At 41.8% G+C, this 24,186-nt stretch overlaps 3 protein-coding genes across 4 annotated transcripts; 2 read left to right on the top strand and 1 right to left on the bottom strand.

Annotated features, from left to right (window-relative positions):
- Positions 1-1,361: 1,361 nt before the first annotated feature.
- On the bottom strand, positions 1,362-4,044 carry tmem216 (transmembrane protein 216). The gene is made up of 6 exons (XM_085367130.1): positions 3,985-4,044; positions 2,839-2,886; positions 2,693-2,765; positions 1,989-2,081; positions 1,494-1,695; positions 1,362-1,400 (listed from the first exon to the last, which is right to left on the bottom strand). The coding sequence occupies exons 1-6, from the start codon at positions 4,042-4,044 to the stop codon at positions 1,385-1,387; spliced, it is 492 nt and encodes a 163-aa protein (XP_085223256.1). The 3' UTR covers positions 1,362-1,384.
- Positions 4,045-4,443: 399 nt separating this feature from the next.
- tmed9 (transmembrane p24 trafficking protein 9) lies at positions 4,444-8,693 on the top strand. The gene is made up of 5 exons (XM_085367118.1): positions 4,444-4,609; positions 5,372-5,472; positions 6,086-6,211; positions 6,320-6,466; positions 7,339-8,693. The coding sequence occupies exons 1-5, from the start codon at positions 4,456-4,458 to the stop codon at positions 7,486-7,488; spliced, it is 678 nt and encodes a 225-aa protein (XP_085223244.1). The 5' UTR covers positions 4,444-4,455; the 3' UTR covers positions 7,489-8,693.
- Positions 8,694-10,547: 1,854 nt separating this feature from the next.
- b4galt7 (xylosylprotein beta 1,4-galactosyltransferase, polypeptide 7 (galactosyltransferase I)) lies at positions 10,548-18,614 on the top strand. Of its 2 annotated transcripts, XM_085367104.1 has the most exons (7): positions 10,548-11,054; positions 11,749-11,784; positions 13,821-14,159; positions 15,605-15,830; positions 16,381-16,464; positions 16,837-16,941; positions 18,045-18,614. In XM_085367104.1, the coding sequence occupies exons 1-7, from the start codon at positions 11,002-11,004 to the stop codon at positions 18,198-18,200; spliced, it is 999 nt and encodes a 332-aa protein (XP_085223230.1). In that variant the 5' UTR covers positions 10,548-11,001; the 3' UTR covers positions 18,201-18,614. The 2 variants fall into 2 exon arrangements, with proteins under 2 accessions (XP_085223230.1, XP_085223223.1); XM_085367097.1 differs by lacking the exon at positions 11,749-11,784.
- The last annotated feature ends 5,572 nt before the right edge of the window (positions 18,615-24,186 follow it).

Below are 24,186 nucleotides of genomic sequence, written 5' to 3'. Positions count from 1 at the left end.
TTTACTGTGGTTCCTCCACAACAATAAGTTAACACAACAAAACACACCTGTCAGCTTTTCTTGTCTTCTGAAACTGGAATGAAATGTTCCCATCTTTAAAGCATCATTGGTCAGCTTCTGTTTTAACTGTGTAAAATATATCAAAAGACTTGAAGAGTATAAAATGCTAAAAAGCTTTAAAGGTGGGGTGGGTTTTGATTATCGATTTATCGATTAAAATCGATTCTAACTTGGATAACGTGATATTGATTCATTAAAATCATGAATCGATTTTTTAATATTAATTTATTTTGCCCGAAATGCCAGAATCTCAGGTTAAACCTCACAAAATTTAAACCACCAAACAACTAAAACAGTAAATGAGAGCAGTAACACAGATTCTTCACAAAGATGTAAACACAAAGCGCGGACCCGCCGACGCATCAGAATCAGTGAGATGTCGCCTTTCTTACCCGATGGCACGGACACGGTCGGGGCTGAAAGCCGACAGCTCGCTGATACTGATGTTTCGGCGATGCCGTTCAATAAACTACTGAACAAATTTTAACTTTTTAAAATTATGCGCAATTGCAAAACGCTTAGCTGTGTCTCTAATAAAACCTCTGTAACTTTGCTCTCAGCAGCATCAGGTAATGTTCATATGTTGAGTTATAAAAACCCAGGCCAGGAAAATCTCCTTCATGTTTTTCTGTGTTTTATCTTCAGCTACTTTGACACAAAGGAATCTGCTGTGACGTTCACACCTTTGATAAAGTCTCACAAGTGTCAGCTTTCTTTTTATAGATACAAAAATATGGAAATGTACTGATGCATGATCTGAATTATAATATTTCGGACTGTCTGAGGCAAAATTTCCCCGATTCAAATCGAATCGAGTCGTGGATCAAATCAATTCTAGAAATCAGTGACGATACCCAGCCCTACTTTAAAGACCGCCCAGATGGCGTGTTTTACTTAACACATTCATGAGCATCTCAGTAAGAAGCTGAGCAATGCTTCGACTTCCTGTTGCAGACAGTTCATGCGGACATCCACGCGGCCACCGGGAGCTGCGGAGGTGGTGCGGGAGATCCAGAGGGATCACAAGGACCAGAGGATCGGTGTGTCGGTGGAGCGTGATGAAGACACCAGCTGGCTAACTACACCTTTGTTGTAAAGGCTAATAGTTTATAGTCTGTATATAAAAGATATAAGGAGCCGACCTTCAGTTTAAACTTCATTCTGATTGAAAAACTTTTAAAAGGAAACACTGGAGATGAATTAATTGTGACGTAGAAATCAGAAAGTTTATTTACAGAAACAGTTTCATGAAGGTAAAAAACTTGATCAAACATGGCAGATATTTACAGAAACCTCTGCTGACTCATCCTGTGGCGTTTGCTCCTCAGTACACTTTGGCCCTGCGGAAGAAGACGTAAAGTATGAACTTTAGTATTTAAAGAAACGACTAAGATTTGTACCGACCCAAAAAGCTCACACGAGGACGCCGTCACCTGGAGAAGGCAGATATGGAGATGAGCCCGAGCAGGAACTCGAGGCCGTAGAAGCAGAGCAGCACGGCGTTGAGCAGGAACTCGAGGCGCAGGATGAAGGTCTGCAGCAGAAGGTAGTACACGGCGAGCGCGGTGCAGGGAAGCAGGACAAAGAGCGACACACAGGAAGCCAGAGAGCGCTCGCACAGGTTTCCCTTCCAGCCTGGATGGAGACGCAGTTTGACACTCAGTTTGTGACGTGCATGTTGTGTGTGTGTGTACGACATGTTCTTGTGAAGCACTTTGTTGTCAGACACATAAATGTCTGAGGCGACTGTTGTTGTGATTTGGCGCTATATAAATAAAATTGAATTGAATTAAGTAGGAGATGGTAGGAGCAGCAGAGCATGAACTCAAGACAGATAAAAATCATCTTATCTGACTTCTTAAAGGACATGAAAGACCGTTCCTGTTATGAATAAAGATTTATTCAAAATGAGACGTGACTTTGCTCACCATAAAAGATCCGCAGAATCTCAAGAGCGAGGAAAAGCAGCAGCAACACGACGTCCAGAACCAGGTTATCTGACGGGTACGGCAACAAAACTCCTGCAGAGAGCAGACATCAGAACGCCATCAACATCAATATGACCCCATCATCATCAGCCTCTCCATCTAACAAACACCATCATCTTCATCACCATCATAATCCTCTCCTCCGGTTTAAACTGTGGAGGCTGTTAATTGGAATTAACCTGTTTACATAAAGTTCCACAGCTACAGTGGACCCACGTATGACTTCTTAACAAAGTGAGTTTCAGGCTGCAGCTGAACAAAAGCAGGATATTAAGCTTTTTTTAATGTAAAAATAAAATCTTAAGTTAAATGTGTCTCGATCTTAAAAAATAAAAGCACTTTGGACTGAGTTCAGACTTTTGTGGGTTAGGCGTACATCAGCAGACCTCCTGAAGGACCCAGATTTCGTGGTTTATTACACGCCGGGCTACAACTGTGCACTTTCTGAGCTTGGAAGCTTCGACGGTAAATCAAGTGCACCTCAAACTCAGTCCCAGTTCAGCTCGAGCTCACAGCGGTCGGTCAAAAAACCTAATTCTCTGTCTTATGTAATCGTCTGTGTGAACGGCACCATTTCTCAAACTCTGTCTCTGAGTTCTGCGCTGCAGGAGAAAGAGGAGGTAGAGGAGGATGCTCTCACACACCTTTATAGATGAACATGAGGACCTCGGCCAGGTAGAAGGCAGCAAAGTACCAGCTGTTCAGGTAGAACAGCACCTGCAGAGGAGCGGACGAGAGCTAATGAAGAGGAGGTCAAGGAGAAACAACAGCAGACACAAAGTCACATGACCTGCAGCTCTGCGTTAGAGTCAGGTGAAGGATACGATTGGTTGGCTCTCTGCAGGAAAAAAAGTGGAAACAAGAAGCAGAGGAGTGAGTTACAGACCACAAACAGGACAGATCAGATTATTGATTAACCTGCTGATTGTATTGGTGATCTTGATAATATTATTAATGATATAAAATATTTAAATATTTATTTAAGTGATTTTGTTGTACACACAGATTTGCAGGTGTGCTTTCTTTCTTCTGTCTCTTTTGTCATATCTTTGACATTTCTAATGTCTGTGATTACTTTTACTGCATTTAGTAATTTATTTATATTCTTGTATTATTCTATTCTTTATAAAGCAGCTTTGAGGTCCAGGATGTCTGAACTGAGGATTGTCGTTCATGCATCTATGTCATCACTTCCGAATTATTGCAATTTTCAAATTTCTTTGTTCTCTTGTCTTAACAAAGCTCCGCGAGAACGTCTGCAGGTCATTCACAGTACCACTGTGAGGATTCAGACTGAGTCACTGCTGATTCAGCTGCTTCAGAGTGCACTTCCCCTTGTGGGACTAATAAAGGTATATCATATCATATCATATCATATCATATCACTTTAAGAGTATGGTTTTGACTTTTAGAGCTTTGCAGGGACCGGAACCTACGTACATCTGTGAATTTTAACATCTATGCACTGCCAGTAGCTTCAGGTGGTCATGTTGTCAGGCTCTGAGTGTCTGAGATCTGTGGAGTCTTTCAAAAGTCAGACTAAAACTGACATTTTTAAACTTCCCGTTTAATGTGTTATTTTGTGTTGTTTTTTAGGCTTTAGTATCCTTTTTTCAGTGTTTTCCATGTGGCTAACTGAACTGAAGAGACTAAATAAGGAACCACAGCTGCTATTTCTGTGTAAAAACATGTGCTGCGGTTCTTTATTAGTAACGTTAGCGTCTCTGACTCTGCTGAGGTTTGATGAACTGACAGAAACCTGACGTGTTTGCTGCGCTGACCACGCTCAGCCTGCTCAAAAATAAATAACCATATGCCGTTTTATTCGACCAGTACACTCTCCTGTAAATTCTCCACTGACTTTAACCTATGAAATATTTCACACTTTAACCCTGCACCATCACCGATTTATCAACAACAAAAACCTCACACTCACCGGGCGCCATGTCCGCTTCGGCCCTGTTGCCGTGGATACCGTTTGATTTGTTCTACGCATGTGTGAAAAAGGCTTTTTCCCGCTTTGGTCTTTCACAGTAAAAGACCACAAGATTATTTTGGTCTAACAGTAATGCAAAATAATAATAACAGGTATAACAACCCAGTTTTACTCACGAAATGAAATATTTGTTTTCCTTTGCTAAATTAAATCAATAAATATATATTATATATTTAAACAATGTTTCGTAAAGGCACATTTTGATTATTTTTTTAAGTACAAAACCTAAAAATAAAAGATTAATCATGATAACATTATTTATCATTCATTTTAGAAGCCCAGAGCGTTTAGAACTACGACACCCAGTACCCTCCTGCGGTTAGCCGATTGGCCAGAGTGCCGCGAGGGTTTACGTGGCACTGCTGTGACAGGCGCATGCTCAGTTTGAGTTCCGTGTGTCCCGGCAGGAAGATGGCGTCGCTCCGGATCAGGATGCAGCCGTGTCTGTTTTCAGTTTTACTCCTGAACGTTTTGTGCAGCTTCGTCTCCGCGCTGTACTTTCACATCGGAGAGACCGAGAAGAAATGCTTCATCGAGGAGATTCCGGACGAGACCATGATTATCGGTGAGAGGGGGGTGGGGGATCTGTAGGATAATGCTAGCAGCTAGTTAGCCGAGCAGCTAAAGTTTAGTGTGTCGTGTCTTCAAATGTGTGTGTACTTTTTCGAAAGAAATTAAACTTAATTAAAATAAATATTCTAAATAATAGTTCACGATAGCATGATTTATTTTTATAGGAAGGGGAAAAAATCGAAACTTTAAAGTGTGATTAAAGTTTTCATAAAGGTATTTTTCCATTAAAGAAAGCTGTTGAAATAATAATCCATCAACACTAAGTTTAAAGTGGATCCTTTGGTCCGTTGAATCCTCCTCTATAATTTAATCCAGGTTATATTAAAGGCAAGTTTATCTCAAAGTTAATCAGCCCTCCTCTGTTTGAATGAGAGAAACTACCACATGGTACACACCATCAGCCGGCAGGAAATCTGTCCGTTCAAAAAAGCTTTTCTTTCAGCATCTTAATCTGCACAATTTTCATCAGGTTAAAGGTTAATTCGGAATCATTTCAGGTGCACCTCCTTTACTAATGCATCTGCAGATAAAGTAAAGCAGTGAACTGAGAGTTAACTTCAGATTGTGATAGTGAAGGAGTTTTCTAAAGAAAACAAAGAAAATTCTGTTGCTGTTGCATTTACTGAAACATAAAGTTTAAAACATAAAGAAAAAAGTCGACATATTCAACTGGAAGTTGATAAACTGATGTTGGTTTCAGGTCCAAACCATATTCATTCAAACTGCTCACTAATCAAGCCGTGTGTCTGTGCAGGTAACTATCGGACTCAGCTGTATGATAAGCAAAGGGAGGAGTACCTGCCGGCCACTCAGGGTCTTGGCATGTTTGTGGAAGTCAAAGATCCTGATGACAAGGTGAGCATAAAGTTCATGTACTTAAAGAGTCTATGTGGCGTCATGCTGTCGTGGTTAATGCTCAACTGTACAGCCACATATGCCTCATATGTGAAAGGTCCTCAGATGAAGACCAGGAGGAGACAAAAACCCAGACTCAGGAAGTCACAAGCTCCGTGTCAGTCCCAAGCCCGGATAAATGGGGGGATTTCGTCAGCAAGGGTACCTGGAACAAAATAAACCAAACGTGTGGATCCATCCTCTGTGGGGATCAGCTCAGAGTAGCTTATATATTTTGATATGTGCAGTATTTTTACGCCTGGACTGTGCTCGAGGAGCTCGGCAGGATTCACAGTAGTTCAGTTTAAAATGTTCCTCCTTCAGCTCATACTCTGAATCAACATGTATTAGCTCCTCTGCCTTTAAGCCAACTTGTTCTGATTGGCTGCCAAAGCTTTGAGCAACAGGTGGGTGGGGCTTCCTTGCTTTGCGAGATTACAGCGATGCAGGAGAAGGAAAAAAGTGTAATAAACTGAGTTTTCAGAGCAGTCTGCAGCTTTCAGCTCTCAGGAGTTACAGTACAAATGCTGAGACTTCTGCTTGATGTGGAAGATGTTTTGTTTTTTCCCTGCAGGTGATTCTGTCTCGACAGTACGGCTCAGAAGGACGCTTCACCTTCACGTCGCACACACCTGGAGAACATCAGATCTGCCTTCACTCCAACTCCTCCAAGTTCTCGCTGTTTGCCGGCGGCATGCTGGTGAGGAGACGCTCAGACATACAAACGAGAGCTTCAGCAGTTTATTCCTTTCTGTTCTGATCCGTGATGTTCATAACCGCGGTTTGTGATTTTTGTGATGTGTTGCAGCGCGTTCACCTGGACATCCAGGTGGGCGAACACGCCAACAACTACGCTGAGATCGCTGCCAAGGACAAACTGACGGAGCTGCAGCTGAGAGTCCGACAGCTGGTGGAGCAGGTGGACCAGATCCAGAAGGAGCAGAACTACCAGCGGGTCAGTCAGAAACGCCTTGGCGCTTTTTTGTTTTTGTCAGAAACGCATGAAGACCCTGAACATGAATCAGAGCTGCTCGTCTCTCAGGCTCTTTGATTTTATGTACACGCCCCAAAAAAATCTGTTTAACAGAACATTTTTACCACTTTACCGGCTGTCAGCACCAGTTTCCTGACAACATGAAGCCTGTACTCTCCACCAGACTCCATTCATTAAAACAGATGTTTTACCTCCTGATGTATTCCTGCCTCAGCTGGTCATTAAATTTATTATGACTTAAAGCACAAAAAGTCACCAAAGTAGAAAAGCAGGAACCCATTTTCTGTTTCTGTCAGTGGAGTCTACATTTATTTAATTCAAATTAGGGCTTTCAGTATTTTATTTGTTCCTGAGTAAATCGGTTTGGCTGAGATTAAATCATCTTGTCTTTATTTTTAGTTAGCACATACCTTAAACACTTAAAGCTGGAAGTTAATGATAGTTATATAAGAGCAGATGCGTGCTGGTGCAATAAGTTGTACGTTTTACGTCCAGTGGATGATGATCTGATTAGTCGACTAATCGCAAAAATAATCGGTGACTAGTCGACTATCAAAATAATCGTTTTTGGCAGCCCTAGTTCAAATATAAGGTTTATGTTTAAACGTTTAGTTATTATTATTATTTTTGCAACTGTAAATGTTCAGACACTGTGTATTGTCATAGCTGTCAAAAATGACAGCGTTAAGGCAAGGCAAGGCAAATTTATTTGTATAGCACAATTCAACAACAAGGTGATTCAAAGTGCTTTACAGAGACATTAGAAACAAAAACAAAGGTTTAACAAAGGTTAAGGTTTAACGGGCGCCCCCTGCCGTCTGTTTTTCCCTCAGTATCGTGAGGAGCGTTTCCGTCAGACCAGCGAGAGCACCAACCAGCGGGTCCTCTGGTGGTCCATCGTCCAGACCCTGATCCTGGTGGCCATCGGTATCTGGCAGATGAGACACCTGAAGAGCTTCTTCGAGGCCAAGAAGCTGGTGTAATCTGGAGTCAGAGGGTGTGCGTGCATGCGTGTGTGTGTATGTGCGTGTGTGTGAGTGTGTGTGTGGTGTCTACTGATGGATGCAGTACTTAGTGGCGGGCGGCAGAAAAGACCCAGCTGCAGGATTTGGCTTGAAAAACATGTTTAAGATTTTTGTTGTTACTGTTTTTGTCACCAGCCGTGATCGTGACGAGCGTTTAACCTGACCAATCAGGGAATGTGTGACCCACCCTCTCCTCCATATTTATTACAGCGCCCGGCGGCGGAGCAGTTTTAGATTTTCTCCCCCTCGCTCGCAGCATGTGTTACTGGCCTATAGCGATGCAAGTCTGCGGGACATGATAGTCACGTATACGTGTGATCTGAGCTCAGAAATGATCATCCAGATTCATTCATTAATCCACAGATCTGATGGTTACTGAGACGACGTGTGATCTCGGCGTTTGCATACTCGTTACCAGGGACGGGAAAGGTTTCTCTTTTTTGCAACGCTGACTAAAAGTGGGGCGTGATTTTAACGCTGCCGCTCACGTTATTAAAGATCTGAAACGGTCTTATTTTATTTTACTGAAACACAGAGTTGTTTCGATGTTTCACTTCATCACATTACTTTCAGGTTCTGGATGTTTGTACGCGTTTTTTGTGCCGGTCGGCGTCGCTGCAGCTGTCCTCTGTGTTTCGAGTCTGCTGCTTTTGAGAACATCTGAAGCAGGCTTTGCTCACTGTAATCAGTCGCAGAACTGATTTACTGAAAGACTCCTGGAGCTACTTCAGTTCAGGGGCTCGTTCGAGGCTTAAGACGATTTTCAAGGAAATGTGATATCTTTGGTCGACCGTTCAGGGTGATGGTCGCTGATCTCAGTTCAAATTTTTTCTGTTTTCAGATGAGATTTAGTTTCTTTTTAACAATAAAGGATGGATGGTCGTGTTTTCATTTTTTAGAAATGTTCCTGTAAGCGGGCTTTAAATCAGATGGTGAAATATTTTGGGGTCGGGAGAGGGGCTTTTTATTATTTAGCGTCCATGTGAAACTCTGTGATTGCACTCAGAATAAAGTTCAGTTGGTTTGAAGGATGGCGTGGTTAAATGACATTCTTGTAATATTCCCGCCAAAACACAGCTCATAAAGTCACAAAAGAGTTTTTATACACAGTAATTGTTTTCTTTTAAGGGCAAAGATATTTTAAAAGAAACCTGAGTATTGTGACTGCAAAATATAATAAAATTAAAACAAATCAAAGTGTTTGTGTGGTTGATGAAGTCAAATTTAAACTGCTGTTATAAACCTTCAAGAATCACCGTCTAAGGTGTAAAACTCGGAAGTGTTATTGTATATTTGGGACGTTTAATCCAAACATTTTCAAGTATTTAATATAAAATCTACTGCTTTAATTAAAGTGATCAGGGATTTCTTTGTTGGTGGAGAATAAAAACTTTTGTGTTGAAGAAAATTTTCTGCTTAAATTCTGATTTGATGTGTTTGTACTTGAGAATAAATTTGAGATTCTGATTGGAATTAAAAACGATGGTGGAAATAAAATAAGATCAAAGCTGCTGCTATTAACAAAATACGGTATTAAACATCTCAAACAGCTTAAATGAAAACAGAAAAAGGATCAGTGTGTTTCAGTACTGTGCACAAGTTTTGAGCCGCCCCGCATTTCTTTGTTTTCCATCCAAAGAGCCAAGCTTTGTTTTTCAGCACATCTCCGGGCTTCCTGAAGGTCTTTATAAGTTTTTCTTTCTTCGTTATGTTACTGAAAAGTTGTTGAAATGAAAACAACAACAAGAATAATGTCTGTTTTTAGACATCTGATGCTTTACACTGAGTTTCTTTTTCTTCCTTTTTTTTTTTTTTTAAACACCTAACCCAACAGTAGAATTAAACCGTACACAGGATCTTGCTGATGTTATACAGTCCGGTCCAGAGATTAGACTTATGCAGGGGGAAACTGTTAAAGACATTTTAAGCTATAACCAGAATATGTGATTTTTGTGAATTTTAATCTATATTTATTTGCATTCTTTGCTGTATTACTGTTAAAATTGATTTAATATATCAAGAAGTTGAAGATGAGCCTCTTCATCAGAGGTTTGGGCTGATGAGGTTTTGGTTGTCTGCAAACAGCTGAGGCAGCACATCCAGAACAGACCTGACAAATTGGGGTTTCTGAGGATGGCTTCATTCTTGACTTGCTGCTGTACCAGAGTGACACTCAACTGCAGTGTCCCCCCCATCAGCACATATAAGAGCTACAGGTACACGGACACAGACAGGCGAGTAAACAAGGCTCCTCTGAAGTCCACCGAAGAGATGGAGAAGAAAGCGGCTCCTCACTGTACGTGGCACTTCGTCACTAGTGATGATGCATCTCATTCTCAAGAGGAACAAAAACAAGTTAGCCGCTGTTTTGTCAACAGAGGTGAAGGTGGAGGCGTGTCCTCAGTGTCCAGGTGCTACAGTGACACCAAGAGGAAGGAGCAGGTGAGCTGCTCTGATGTCATCAATGTCAGATCGACATGCTGGTCCACCTCCAACATTGCCCCACACAAAGAGGTGGTGCATCCAGATGTTTGCATATGCAACGGATGTCGGCCTCATCCACGGATCATCTCCTGGTGGGACTGCAGGTGACCTGTTACTTACTTTTTCAGGATTCAGGTGTTCTTAAAACTAACAGAGCACTAAGTAGGGTAAAGGATCATTTATGTTATAGATGTGCGGTTAAACTGAAATCTTTGGTACTGAATGAGAACTGCTCTCATAAAAATAACAGGTTAACATCTGTGCAGGTTTGTCCAACAGGATTGAAACATCTGAAGAACATCTGTTGTTACTTTACAGCAAAACAGCGTGTCATATTCTGTGTTAACAACAGCAATATTAATAATCTGTGGCACAGGTGGCAGTAAAACAGGGATATGTTTTTGTTCAGTCACTAAACTCACAGCAGGTCTCCCTGCGGATGTGCTGCTCCTTTAATGAGACAAAAACCATAGGAACCTTTGCTTATACTCGCCGCTGTTCCCCATCGGACTCGTATAGAGGTTGGACCACAGTACAGTCAGCTTGGTGTTCTTTCAGCGGGTAAAAACGCTGAAATATGCTTCCAATCGGAGCCTGTCGTGTTACATTTTTGTTTTAACAGAAATAAAAATTTAGCAAACACTCGCATAGGCTCGGTGACCGTCGATAAAGCCCAGGTTATAGCCGGGAGGAGCTGAGTTTGGACCCGGAGCGGCGATGTGAGCGAACCGCTGATGCTACGTGTACAGTTAGCTGCGGAAGCTAACAGACCGGAGGAGGATTTAAATCTGAGCAGATGTTAAGCAGCTGTACGGCGGCAGCAGACCGGGGCACAGAGCCGAGGGCCGGCATGGAGCACAGTCTGGTTTCCGTCAACACTTACAAATGAGGAAAGATGGAGGAGAAAAGCCTGAAATAACCAAGCTATAATTTATAACAAGAAGGAGAGGAGAGAAGCTGGTCCGACTTTACAGCGAGTCCGGCAACATGATGTATTCATCCAGGAGGAAACCCGTGCTCTACTTCAAAGAGGACAGGAGGTGAGAGGAGAGCATGAAGTTTGTTTTTCCTTTCTCTTTCTTATTTTCATGCTTTGATTTAGTTTCAGTAAGTTTGATACAGCCGAATATCAGACTCACTGAAGGTTCAAATATATCACAGAGAGGTTAAAATCACTGAAATAATCTAAGCCGTAAAAAGTAACTATACAGAAGAACAGATTTCAGAGGGAAAACTAGAGAAACTGTCAAATTTACAAGGAAACCTTGCCCATACGGAAACAAATTGCATATATTCAAGAAAAGATAAATAATTTTTTTCAACAAATGTCAGATTTACTCGTAAAAAAATATACAGCAGAAAATACAGCACATTTACGGGGGAAAACTGGCAAATTGACAAGAGAAAAGACCGCCAACTTTCCAGTAAAAATGGGGACATATGCAGGGGGAAATGCCTCAATAAAAGTCATGCTGTTTAAAAAAAATGTTGTTGGTTTTGTTTTTTATAAAAAAACAAACAAACGTGGCTCTTTCAGTTTAACAGCCTGCTTTATGGGTTTTATTTCTGGGTGTTACTGTTACACTGAAGGGAGGAACTCATGTGAATTCATTGATTTTAAATTTCTTCTTTGAAAAATGTCTTTAGCTTGTTTGTGTGGTATTAAAATTAAATGTAAAAGAAGTGATGGGAAATCACCAGAAACCTCATTAATATTCTTTCTCGGCTTTGAAGAAGTGATCCATCTAAAGCTCCCGGGCAGCAGGAGAAGTGAGTAAAACTTCAGCCTTGTTGTTTCCACCAGCGGTTCCCAAACTGTGGTTCAGGGACATCCAGAGGTGCTTAAAGTGATTCTGTCAGGGAGTCTTTCTTCCTTTATCTTTCCCCAGTTTGTCATCCTCACATCTTAAACTTAATTTGTAGCCCAGAGTTACTCTAGTTTTCAAATTTTCGGATTAGTTTTCATTATTATTGTATGGAGAGCGTAGGACAGAGGTGGTGGACTTTTTGACTCTTTGTCTTTTAGAGGGTAAACACATCCATCAGAGATTGGTCAGAATTAAAATTAAGACTAAGGAATAAGGAGATTTCCTCTGTGTTCATTTTAGTATTCACAAAATCATTTAAGAGGCTGCCCCTCAGGACTCAACCCAAATCATCATCATCATCATCATCATCTCCTTTATGGCGACAGATTTGTCACAGCAGCTTTAAGTCTTTGCATTTTTCTTCTCCATTAATGACTTTTGCATCACACCAGGTTATCTTTAAGGAAATTCCCCATGCATTGGTGAAGCATGTTAACTGTTTTTGTCCGATTCACTGTAAAAATGTCCAAAGTTGCCACCCTAGAGTGTCAACATGCACAGCAGCATGGTGAGTTTTCTGCTTGAGACACAGTTTGGGAACTCATGCTGTTGCCTCCTTGTTTCTTCGTTTTACTGATTTCTCTGCATGCTTTGAATATTTGAGTCACAGCTTTTATGTTCAGCAGCTTGTCGACTAATCGTGATTTAAAGAAATGTTCTTCGAAACAAAAAGTGCAGCATGTGTGCATTCAGGTCTGAAACAGAAAATCGGGTGCTTTTCTGCAGTGTTAACACATTTTCAGTACCTTAAATAAAGCCAATTTCTTTCAGACTAACAGATTCAGAGATATTTGGGTGTGGCATGGTAGTCTTTACTGAGCCCAGAGAGCTGTGAAAAGTGGTGACAGTAGTAACAGTAACTTTATTTTTATATTTAAGAAAGAAGCACAAAGACAGGAACGTTTTCACCAACAGAAGATATAAACTTTAGATGAAAGGGGAAGTATAAAGTGTTTTGTTGGAGCACTGATATCGATGTGAGCACACAGACATGATGTAACAGCAAGAAAATGCTGATATCACCACAGACGGGAAGTAATAGAGGGTGGGATTCAAACCATCAGGGCCAAAAACAGAACAGGATCAAATAAACCCAAAGAAAACATTTTAAATTTACTTTCACTTCAGTTTCTTCTTTTTCTTTTCTTCTTGTTTTTGTTGCCTCAGTGATTTAATTTCTTAGCTTCCTCCTCGAGGTCCCTGGAGGTAAACCGGTTTACTTAAACGAGTCCCGCAGGAATGTAGCGTGTGCTGCAGGGTCAAAAAACATTTCTACACACAGATTAGTGAACAAGGCTGAATTCTAGCATTACTTCATGACTCCACCCATTCCTCCAAATATGGTCACTTCAAGAAAACAAGATGGTGGCGATGAAAAACGCCAACGCTGAGGCTTCAGAAATTGTCCGCGAGGAAATGTGAAGAGTGCATGACAAAATAAACAATAATAGATTAGCTCAATGTTCATCACCTGGTGATGGTTTGTTGCTTGTGGACTTTTCTGACTACAGTTGCCTAGGTAACCCTCTGACACTGCACAGTCATCTCAGTCAGCGGTGTCCTTCGCTCTGCCTGGTTGTCACTTGGCCTCCTACTTTGTGCCACCAGTGGTCGCTTTATTTCATCACCTAAAATCATTGACTTTCTACAGTCGCTGGTAGCCACGCCCCTGCTGGGATGCTGCTGGTCATTTCATGTGTTCGCCCTCTAATATCAGTGTACTGGTTTGTTGTGTTCACTGACCACAGGCAGTAGGATTCTCAGGTTTTAAAACCTTTTCAGACGTGTTTAACAGCTCATGTTGAGGCCTGAGTCAGTGGTTTCCAGAGTTGCAATTTTATGTTGTTAAATAAAGTGAAATAATTTCTTTGCACCTGTAAATGAGCCTTAATCTGAACCCAGCCAATCTCTGACCACTCCACTTCTTCTGTGCATCAGGTACCTGTCCGGTAAATGCACCGTCTACAAGCTGTTCGGGCTGTGCATGGTGCTGGTCCTCGTCTCTCTGCTCTGGCTGCAGCTCAGCTGTTCAGGCGACATGTCTGCGACGCACGGAGAACGATGCATGCCCCAACAGCCGGCGCCACCCTGCCCAGCCAGCGGTCAGGCGTCCGTGGTGGACGACCCGTCTTGGGGGCCTCACAAACTGGCCGTCGTAGTTCCCTTCAGAGAGCGCTTTGAGGAGCTACTGGTGTTCGTTCCCTTCATTCATGCGTTCCTCAACAAGAATAAGATCCGCCACAAGATCCTCATCATCAACCAGGTGGATCACTACAGGTGAGGCATCCTCTCCAACCACAGAAGAAAATATGTCAAACAGGTGGCCCAGGGATCAGAACCGGTTTGCTGTTGCTCACTTTGATGGCCACTTTTCAAGAAAATGCTGCATTTACAGAGATGGGAAAATGTGGGAAATGAGAAATATTTCTGGATCTGTGTGATTGTTTAAGTCAGAAAGATGAAACATACATTCAGTTAGAGAAAGTCAACACCCGAAGGTTTTAGCCACGCTGCTATAATCTGTACTTTGTAATGTAGTGAATGTAGTGACAGGAAACTGCAATGCAAATGACTGTTTATCATCTTTTTAATAAATATCACTTCCTGTGATCAGTTAAATCTCAGAGGAGACGATGGTTTCAGCTTTGTTAACACATTAGTTCTCAACATGTTATAGAGCAGTGACGTCATTGGCTCAGCTAACTTGGCACAGTGGCTAAAAGCAGTTTTTACATCCCACTTTAATCTGTTCATGTACAGATGGATTATTAAATAATAAGAAGTGAGGAGACAGTTACTTAAAACTAGTTTTACATTTGTAATAATTTCTAAAACATTCAAACTTTAACGTTCAGAAGTAACTATGATGACAACAAACAGCCAAGTAATTAATAGGAAATGGTGTGTGTGTGTGTGTGTGTGTGTGTGTACGTGTGTGTACGTGTGTGTACGTGTGTGTACTCTGTTGTCATTTACTGATAATTTACACACATGTCCTGAAGACACCCTTCAGCAGTAGGTAGCAGATCTTTAGGACGAGAGCTTGGAGCTTGGTGGGTCACATGATCATCCGCTTCAATCCAGCATGTTGTTAAAGCGAATGGTCGCCTGTTTGTTCCAGATCGGGTCGAATATTGTCAGCGTTTCGCTGAGCACATTTTTTTTCACACTCTGAAACAAGAGTGGGTTGTCTCACCTTCCTTTAGCTTACCTGTATGTATTTACCTGTGCTCTGTCGCTCTGCGTTACCTCTGTGGCCTGCAGTGCAGCTGGATGTTCATGTATGATGTCACCAGGTGGGTGTTTGTGGTTAAAGGATGTAAAGAAGTCCACCTCGACAGCTGTGCTGGTTTAAACGCTGATTAACTCCAGTTTTGTTGTCATTTTGTTGAAAAAAAGGTTTCATCATCAAGGGTCAGAGTTCATCTGACCGATATCAGAGGTTTGCAGGTCTAGCAGCTGGTAGATAAAATGGAGTATCGACTGCATAAAAAGTTAGAATTCAAGTTGTTTTTGTGAAAGACCTGGAGCCGAGGGTTAACGATGGTGAAAATAAAAGGACCTAAAATGGATCCATTTGGGACGCCACATTTAGGAAAAACAAAAAACAAAGAGAATTTTCCTGCTCAGGCAGAGATTTTAAATAGAAGGATAATTTAAAACTTGTCATTGCAACAAACAGAGAAATTACGATAATGTGGATTTCTTACCTGTTCTTTCAGATTTAATCGGGCATCTCTGATCAACGTGGGCTACACGGAGAGCGGTAACGACACAGACTACCTGGCCATGCACGATGTGGACCTGCTGCCCCTGAACGACGCTCTAGATTACGGCTTCCCAGAGAAAGGGCCGTTCCACGTGGCCTCGCCGGAGCTCCACCCCCTCTACCATTACAAAACCTACGTAGGAGGAATCCTGCTGCTTACCAAGAAGCATTACCACATGGTACTGAGCCTCGCCACACCGGCTTTCACACATTTTCAAAGGATCTCCCAGGGCTGCGAGGGTCACTGTGGCACATTAAGAAGAGTGTCTGGAGAGACACTGACCTGCATTTTAGTATTGTTTAAGACAATAAAGCCAATATAAGTGTCAGAGCATTGAGCTATATGAGATACCTCTGCTGAACGTCTCTCTTTACTGCTCTTTGCATTGGGGGAAATCTGAGGAGGGAATACATTTTGTCCCTGTGAGGTTAAAAAGATTTGTGCATAGATGGATGGATAGATGGATATAGACCCTGAAAAGTATAAGCGGCAGTGGATGGATAGACCAGAGTGGGGGGTGCAGTTACTCAAATTGTCCACCAGGTGGAGTCATTTAACTGTCTGTGATCTTGGCTATGGTTATATCAGCAGATTTATGTTCTGTAGTTTAAAATAACATCATCGATGGTGTTTTTATTGTTGCTCTGCAGCTTTCAAATTTTAAATGAAGCTAATTCTTTGGCTCTGATGCAGAACATGAACTTTTACCCCCCTGTGTTTCCTTGCAGTGTAACGGGATGTCAAACCGGTTCTGGGGTTGGGGCAGAGAGGACGACGAGTTCTACAGACGGTTGAGAAAAGCAGAGTTACAGGTAACAAAACCAAAAAGAAAACCGCCGGAACAAAAAGACAACAAACAGCCTGGTCCTCATATCCGCCACATGGCGTTCATCATTGTTTTTAAAAAAAGAAGTTCACAGATGTTGCAAAAAGGCTTCCTGTTGGATCCAACAGGAAGTTCCACCAATTTGAATTTAAGAGGTGCTTTTTGTTGTGATTTTGCCATTTCCAGGCGGTTTTACTGTAGTCTGACGATGATGATGTGTGAGGAAGCAAGTTCTTGTTAAAGGGCATGGCTGTGGTGAACTCGGGAATACAACTTGTAATACATCAAAGTGAATCTTTGTGATGAAAGTCCAGAGGGTGTACTGTTACGGGCTCCTGCTGTTTTTTTTTCTCTGCAGCTGTTCAGACCGAGCGGCATCACCACAGGATATAAAACCTTCCTGCACGTCCACGACCCAGCCTGGAGGAAGAGGGACCAGAAACGAGTCGCTGCTCAGAAGCAGGTACGAGAATCCACCTGCTGCAGAAAAGCACGAGTGGGCGATTTTAAAAAATCCAGCTTGTTTTCATCGAGGCAGCAGAAACTAAAATTCATCACATAATTTCACGTCAGCTTATAAAGTGATAAAGTCGCATCTCTTTACCTTCACTCGTCTGCATGACTTGTCAGCTGCGGGTCATTGATTCCCTGCGATGAACTCCAGAAAACAAAAATACTCTTTGACTTTATTTTAGTCAATAACTTAACTGGACCTGTTGTACTTTTTCTTAGTACCTGTCACACATCGTGGTGGAGGTTTATAATAAACACGAAGTCTGTAATAATGAGCTAAGTGTGTGAACGGTAACCCCCGAGAGCCAAAAGCTCAGACTGCAGATGCTCCTTACACTCAGTTTACTCGTTTTTTTTTTGTTGGTTTTTTTTTCAACAGTTGGGTCTGTATGATGTTACAGAGAGGGGATATCCCTAATACGGTCGTCTCAGGAGCCTAAACTCCTCCCACCTACTTTTCAGACTCAGAAGCTTGAAAGAAATATCAGATAAAGAAGGATTAGGATTATTCTGAACTGTGAATCATGCAAAGCTCCTTTAAAAGAGTCTAAGACTAAAAAATGAGGAGCTGAAAGAGGGAAGGGTGACAGAAAACGCTGTCGTAAAAATGTTTCAGCAGTGTAATTTTAATCTAAAACCATAAAATGTTAGCATTACACTAATGCGTGCTGATTGGCTAGTTAAGGATTTAGGTGGCTCCAGCAGACGTTAGGAGCGTAGTCAACGTGCCGGAGAAGCTTCCATGTGTGTAGAAGAAGCAGCTGGAGGTGGTTGAAGGTGATGCAGGAGGCTTCATGCCCCCTTTTGCCTTCCTTTTTACATCCCGCCACCTCCTCGGTTCTCTTCGTGCTCCCTTGTCGAACGCCAACATGTTCACAGATCGTTTCATGTCACTGCTGCACCCCTCAACTGCTGTCTCGTGTACCTGAGCAATTATGTAATTTGTGACAAAGTTAATTTTTTAGATTTTGTTGTAAACCTGAGGTTTTGGACTTTTTTAAACTCAAAACAATCTCCTCCCCCTCCTCCTCCTCTTGTTCCTTCTCCCTGTAGGAGCAGTTTAAGGTGGATCCGGAGGGGGGTCTGATTAACCTCCGTTATGAGGTGGAGTCCCGACAGGAGCTGACCATCAGCGGCGCCCCCTGCACTGTCATCAACACCAAACTGGAATGCGACCAGAACCAGACGCCCTGGTGTCTTCTGGGATAGCGGGCAGCCGGTTTGAGGACAGTGGTTCCTGTTTCTGACTCTTTTACGGATAAATCTGCAGCTGGAGCATCCAAACAAATGTTTAATTTACTCTTTGAGGTACATCTCCACATGAAAACTGCTGTTTTAGTAACAATAATTAATAATGAACGATGCGAAGATGGTTTGTCGGCATTTGACCTCTGACCTCAGCAGTCTGGACGGAGACAGATCCAGTTCAGGACTCGTGTTTTTCTGCTCTTCCTGGTACCTGCTGGCACGGCGTGAACGCAGACCTGCAGCCTGTTTTTTAGCTTTTAGACTCAGCTCGGGGCCGTGCAAATACATGCAGAGAGCGCCGCACGCTTCTCCGGGCGTCACGAGTGTCCGTTACTCCTGTGAGCGTCACAGGACTGATTTTTAGCTTTTTACCCACGATGGAGGTAAAGATGGAATAAAAACTCATCAGTCAGTGAAGTGAAAGTGTTTTTATTGTCCTGCTGAAATTGAGTCATTCCTTCATGTATTTTGTTTTTTTGTTTTCTTTTTAGGGAAGACTTTGGTCAAAATGGACGCTTGTAGGAGTGTTAGGGTCACTGTATGCTGATTTTACATTTCAGAAATAAACTTTCTGTTTCAACCCATCTATTTGTCTTCTGGCTGGTATTAAGCCACCGCTCAGTCATATTCACAGTGTAAACTTTTGTTTTTCTTTTTTTTTTCAGCAGTAAAAGTCACTTCCGGGTTACGGCACTTGTGTCCAATGGACAAAACAAAAAATCTTAATGGGATGTGTGTGTTATTCTTTTTGACTGTTTTATTTTGAAAAATGAATGAATTAATGATACATTGAGTCATTAACTTTGGTGCCTTTTTGGTGGTGTAAGAAACCAACGCTCCCGGAAAAATCCTGTACAAGCACAGAAGTGCCCGCAGTGTTAAATTAAGGAAATTTACTTAAGTACTATTCTGTAATTTTGATCATTTCCAGTTTAGCTCACTGGATTTAAAACTGCTTTTGCTGCAGTTCTCTGATTTGAAAATAAGAGCCAACCCGCTGGAGTGGAAAGGTCTACGAGGGATTTCTGACCTGCAGCTAACAAACAGTTCCTGCAAAATCCAATACTTACATTATGGTTTAAATATATTGTTATCTGATGGATCGGATACCTGAGGGAAGTGATTGGTGATGTTGCAGAGCTCTGTGTGTGTGCAATGCAAAGTAAAGATCTCTCTGTATGACATCATAAAGAGCCAGCAGCAGAAAAAAGGCACATGACACTGAGTGTATATCAGAGTTTGAATAACTTACACTGATTATTTATTATTTATCATGTTTCATATTGACCTCCAGCACTGGAACAGTAGCCACACAACAGCAAATGGACACAAACACTTCCTAAAGAAGCCTTTAGACTCACAGTTTGTCTTCTCGTTTCTTGTCTAACAGCAGCGTTAACACATGTTGATTAGCTCGGCTTTGTTTCACTGCTGGATATCAGCCACTCATGGCTCCCTGGAGGCCTCTGAGGGCCCCTGAAACCCCCCCCATCATCATTTCTAGCAAACAGAAACCAGCTCAGATGGTACAGCTGTGGATTATAGGGGATGAGCCAAATCCGGCAGTGGAGACAAAGAGAAGAGGATGGGGTGAATCTACACCTTCACCCCCCTCTGAGCTGTTCCCCACTCTGGGTGCAATTTTCACCTTTTGTTGGAGGTGACTGCGATGGGGAAAAAAACACCTCCACGCTGCTACAAATAGACCCGAGCAGCACTCCTGCTCTGCAGCTCTGTGCTAATTTTTTTAATTCCCCACTCAGTGATTATAGTGCTTTATCGGAGCAGTAATATCAGATAATGGAAATTGTATAGTAATAACTGAGAGAGCTGGGCGCCGCGGTTCACACGTATTTATAGACACCGAGGGCTCGGGAGCAGATGTGACGCCGACACTTAATTTTCAGCCTTAGTTAATGAATGTAGGGCATTATGCTTCTATTATGAAGCAATTAGCAAAAAATAAAATATAAACTTGAGGGATGAGAGGCTGTAATCATGTTTACTCCACGGCTAATAAAACACAGAGGGACCAGACAGAGGCAAAACAACCAAACGGCTCATCTGGAGGTTTTTCTCCTGGAACAAACGCAGCTTTTACACGCATGTGCAGAGCTGCTCAGCACTGCTTTCTCTGTTTGAACCATGTTTGTTTGGTGTTCAGTTTTCATCCTCAAAAACACCTGTGAGACGCTCAAAAACGCATTGTTCCCATTCAGCCTTCGCCGTGTCCACCTCTTTAGTAAATCTGCTGCAGATCTCTGAGGAGCCGATCCATGAATTTAAAGTTTAATCAGACATTAAAACACACCACAAAGTTTTACAGTGCTCATGAAGGAAAATAACCTCATTTTATTCCCCATCTATTTTCTTTCTCCTGTATACTCTTTTTATAAATCTGTCTAAACTCCACATTTCCAGCTCAAAATAATCTCAGTTTGTTCTTTCTATGAAACAACGACTTTTAGCTCCTCCTTCAAGACAGCTTTGTTCCGATTGGCTGCCTCAAAGTTTGACCATAAGGTGGGTGGAGTTTCTGCCTCTGAGCTGACTATATTAGGTGTATCCTCTTTTTATGACATCATACGGATCCAACAGTAGAAAAAACTACTAAACTGAGTGTTTAGAGTATCTGCAGCCTGAGCTTTGTCTCACATGGATTAGTGTTCATACGCTGACATCATTATATATGAATGTCCACTGTAGCAGGAGACCAATGAGAGGAAATAAGGGTCCACTTTAATTTATTTTTTGCATCTGAAAGTAAACTCCAAAAACAGACTTCATCCATTATCCCTGTCAGGGCATCGTCTTCTTCACAGTCAGTGTTACAGTCTCACAGAGCTGAAAGTGAGGCCGCAGACTCACATAATGTCACGCCATTTTCACCCACAGCACTCCTGTTATTGTGGGGAAGAAACAGTCACCAAAAAAGGGGAGAGGACATTGTAAAAGTGCTGCTTTTCTGCATTGTCTGTGCATGTTGATGCTTGGAAACAGGACAGAGGTGCAGAGTGATCTTCAGTCCAGCTACACTGGTGTGGAGATTATTTTTAGCAACAGGAACTTGGCTTTTTAAGAACTCCGGTCCAGCAGTTAAACTTCCTGCCCACAGTTTTTAACAGGATCGAAACCTCGACAAGTTTTAGTTTATTTACAGTGTCGCCGTCTGGTAAATATCCCAATCCTGAAACCCAGCTACGAGTTTTAATGTTTGGATGTGGAGGGATGTGGCTCTCCTGGAAGACACTTTCAAGAGAAATCCAGTCCTTCCTGAAAAATCTGTGTGCTGCATTTCCATAATACATCGGGATCCTTTGAACGGGCAAAGTTGGGCTCTTTTGTTGGCTAAATGTTTATAACGGTGATTCACACATAACATCTCATGTCAGTGCCAGCCAACCGCAGAAACCCAAGCTTTTGCTGAATAGGTAGCTCCTGTACTTCCTCAACCTTTTTGGTTGTTCCATTCAAACAGCATCAGTGGAGCGACCTTTATGAGCCATCTTCACCCATCAAGGGTTGTTGGCAGTATGAGTCGATGGGATGCAACAATCTGCAGACCTTACTTTGAGAGTCAGTTGTGAAAGGATCCCAGCGTGTTCATCAGCCATTGTGGGATGTGTTGAAAAGCCATGGGAACTTGTTCCGTTACATTTAGACAGAACCGGACAAAGTAGGACATGTCTGTTTTTAATATTTTAACCCATGCCGAAATCGGATGGAAAATAAGCAAACCGTGATTTACAAAGTTTCAGTCGGTGCATATTTATATGAATCATTATTTTCCGCATATTTTTATTGATTGATTTAATTTATAGTTTTTACGACTTTAACTCTAGTTGACTAGTTTGGGAATGCTGTACGTGTTTTTATCCTGGAGTCAGAAACGTCCCCAGTTCTAACCAGTAAACACGAGTACGTGACTTTGCTGACTGATCTGGGATCTGTCAGCGTTCCAGCTGCTTTGCTTCTCACGTTGCTGGGAATCATTTCATGCGTGTTTCTGTTTGTAGTTTACACTCTGACGAAGTTACAACAACACGTGACTCATCTCATTTTTTAGTCCACGGTTTAAAGACATGACACAGTCTGTGTTTTCTGTGTGTGTGTTTCGGCATCAGTCCACGTACAGATGGTCACGCTCACACTCGTCTGTCACACTCTGATTGGCTGCTTTGCTGCTGCTGCTGGAAGCTTCTGCAGGAAACCTGACAGAAATTTCACAAGACCACACACACACACACGTATGTGATGTTTGTATTCCTGCAATAATACCACGAGGAGATCCAAATAAAGTCAGTTATTACTTCTTACTTCTTCTGTGGTTGAAAACTGCTCCACAATGCAAGATTTGCTAATAACAGAGACGTAACCTGACTGAAAGTCTGTGCTTAAAAATCATTTTACTTCCACCTTTTTAATGGTTAAGACACAATAATTATTCTTAATTATTCTTATCATTCTCTCATCTGTGACAAGAATGAGAAACTCAAACGACGACTTGAACCCGTGTGTCTCCCTCTCAGGTTTGTTTCTGCTGGTTTTGACGGCTCGAGGACGTTAAACGTTACACAGTGAGACAAAATCTACATAGAAATAGAAATTCTGTTTATATTTTTAATAACCCGACATCTGATAATATTAGCATTTGTGGAGTTGGCGTTGTCGGTTGACTGAGTTATGAAAGGTCTTATTAAAAAATAAATGTGCCTAATGTCAAACTTCTTGCTTTGTAAGCAGCGCTTCTGTTTCATCCATGTTTTCAGTACTTTTATTTTTTATTTTAGTTTTCAGTTCAATTTCATTGTCAGTTCTACTTATTATTATCCGGTTGTTCAGTCTGACGTCACTAGCCGTGTCTGGACCTAAACTCCGCTGCAGGTCCATATATCAAACGATCACTATGGCATTACTGAGAGTTGAAAAACTGTCTAAAGTCTTTCATCTTTAATAAAATGATCAGCGTTCTGCTCTACCAGGTGTAACAATTGAGTTTAACATCCAGGCATCCATGACAATGGAATTTATGACATTTAACGGAGTTAGAAGTTAGCAGGGAGTTAGCTCGCTAGCTTCTATCTAAATACAATATAGCATGTCCTGACTGCAGGGTTTTGGAAACAAATTAAAACGTACAGCTCTGCTATCACTTCCAACATAAATGAAGACAGAAAACTAAACAGCAGTGACGTTTGTAGGGTTACTGAAGTTGGGCTAGCTGGTATATAATGATGTGCTTCGTGACCGCTAGCGACACAGTTATGTTAGCATAATATAAACAAGCTAACTTTTTTTCCACTCGATAAAAGTTAACGTGAGTGTTCTCGGTGGTCAGAAACAAATGTAATCGCATGGCAGGATGCTGTAAAAGGACCAAACTTCAGCCAGGAGAACAACTGAGATAATCCATCCACAATACGAGGTTAGTCATTCGTATACTGCTGCATGGGCTGGGCTGTAGTTACTTCCTAAGGTTTTAAAAACTGAGCTTAAATAAATGATTAGCGGTAATAAAAGCCGAGGGAGGTCAACAGTGATCACTGACTGTTTTAGGAGCTTTTTGAGATTAAATAGAAGAAAATACAAAACATTAAACATGTTAACAACACAAAAGCCATATTAAACGCAGACTACTTTAGGCCTGGAAGTAGGATTCGTCACGTCATCACTTAACGACCGGATTGTTAAGGAGGTATTTCCTTGTAGCTGTAGACTCCTCCCCAGTGCTTCCAGAGCCAAGATGTATTCTGTCATAGGTCAGAGGTCACGTGACACTATATGAGCTACCTGTGATGGAAAAATACCAGCTAACCCTAAACAGCAAGCTAGCAAGCCACCTCCATAATAACTGCTATTAAGTAGGATGCTAATTTAGCTTTAACCTGTGCATACCTGTAAACGCCCTGTGATTGTTGTAGTGTTGTAGCCATTTTCCTACCATCAC

This window comes from Diplotaxodon limnothrissa, linkage group LG2 (assembly GCF_057381915.1).
Source record: "Diplotaxodon limnothrissa isolate DT_005_m linkage group LG2, D_limnothrissa_male_GT1.1, whole genome shotgun sequence".
Taxonomy (NCBI): Eukaryota; Metazoa; Chordata; class Actinopteri; order Cichliformes; family Cichlidae; genus Diplotaxodon; species Diplotaxodon limnothrissa.
The sequence above is the reverse complement of the archived record's forward strand: the minus strand, read 5'-3'. Positions and strand labels throughout refer to the sequence as shown.

What these genes read in the sequence shown, in the direction of transcription:
- tmed9 (XM_085367118.1), top strand. Translation starts at nt 4,456, where the DNA reads ATGGCGTCGCTCCGGATCAGGATGCAGCCGTGTCTGTTTTCAGTTTTA. An exon ending in GGACGAGACCATGATTATCG is followed by an intron (nt 4,610 to 5,371) that starts GTGAGAGGGGGG and finishes GTGTCTGTGCAG; the next exon opens with GTAACTATCGGACTCAGCTG. An exon ending in TGTTTGCCGGCGGCATGCTG is followed by an intron (nt 6,212 to 6,319) that starts GTGAGGAGACGC and finishes GATGTGTTGCAG; the next exon opens with CGCGTTCACCTGGACATCCA.
- b4galt7 (XM_085367104.1), top strand. Translation starts at nt 11,002, where the DNA reads ATGATGTATTCATCCAGGAGGAAACCCGTGCTCTACTTCAAAGAGGAC. An exon ending in AACCAGGTGGATCACTACAG is followed by an intron (nt 14,160 to 15,604) that starts GTGAGGCATCCT and finishes CTGTTCTTTCAG; the next exon opens with ATTTAATCGGGCATCTCTGA. An exon ending in TGAGAAAAGCAGAGTTACAG is followed by an intron (nt 16,465 to 16,836) that starts GTAACAAAACCA and finishes TTTTCTCTGCAG; the next exon opens with CTGTTCAGACCGAGCGGCAT.
- tmem216 (XM_085367130.1), bottom strand. Translation starts at nt 4,044, where the DNA reads ATGCGTAGAACAAATCAAACGGTATCCACGGCAACAGGGCCGAAGCGG. An exon ending in CGAAGCGGACATGGCGCCCG is followed by an intron (nt 2,887 to 3,984) that starts GTGAGTGTGAGG and finishes TTTTTCCTGCAG; the next exon opens with AGAGCCAACCAATCGTATCC. An exon ending in GATTCTGCGGATCTTTTATG is followed by an intron (nt 1,696 to 1,988) that starts GTGAGCAAAGTC and finishes GTCTCCATCCAG; the next exon opens with GCTGGAAGGGAAACCTGTGC.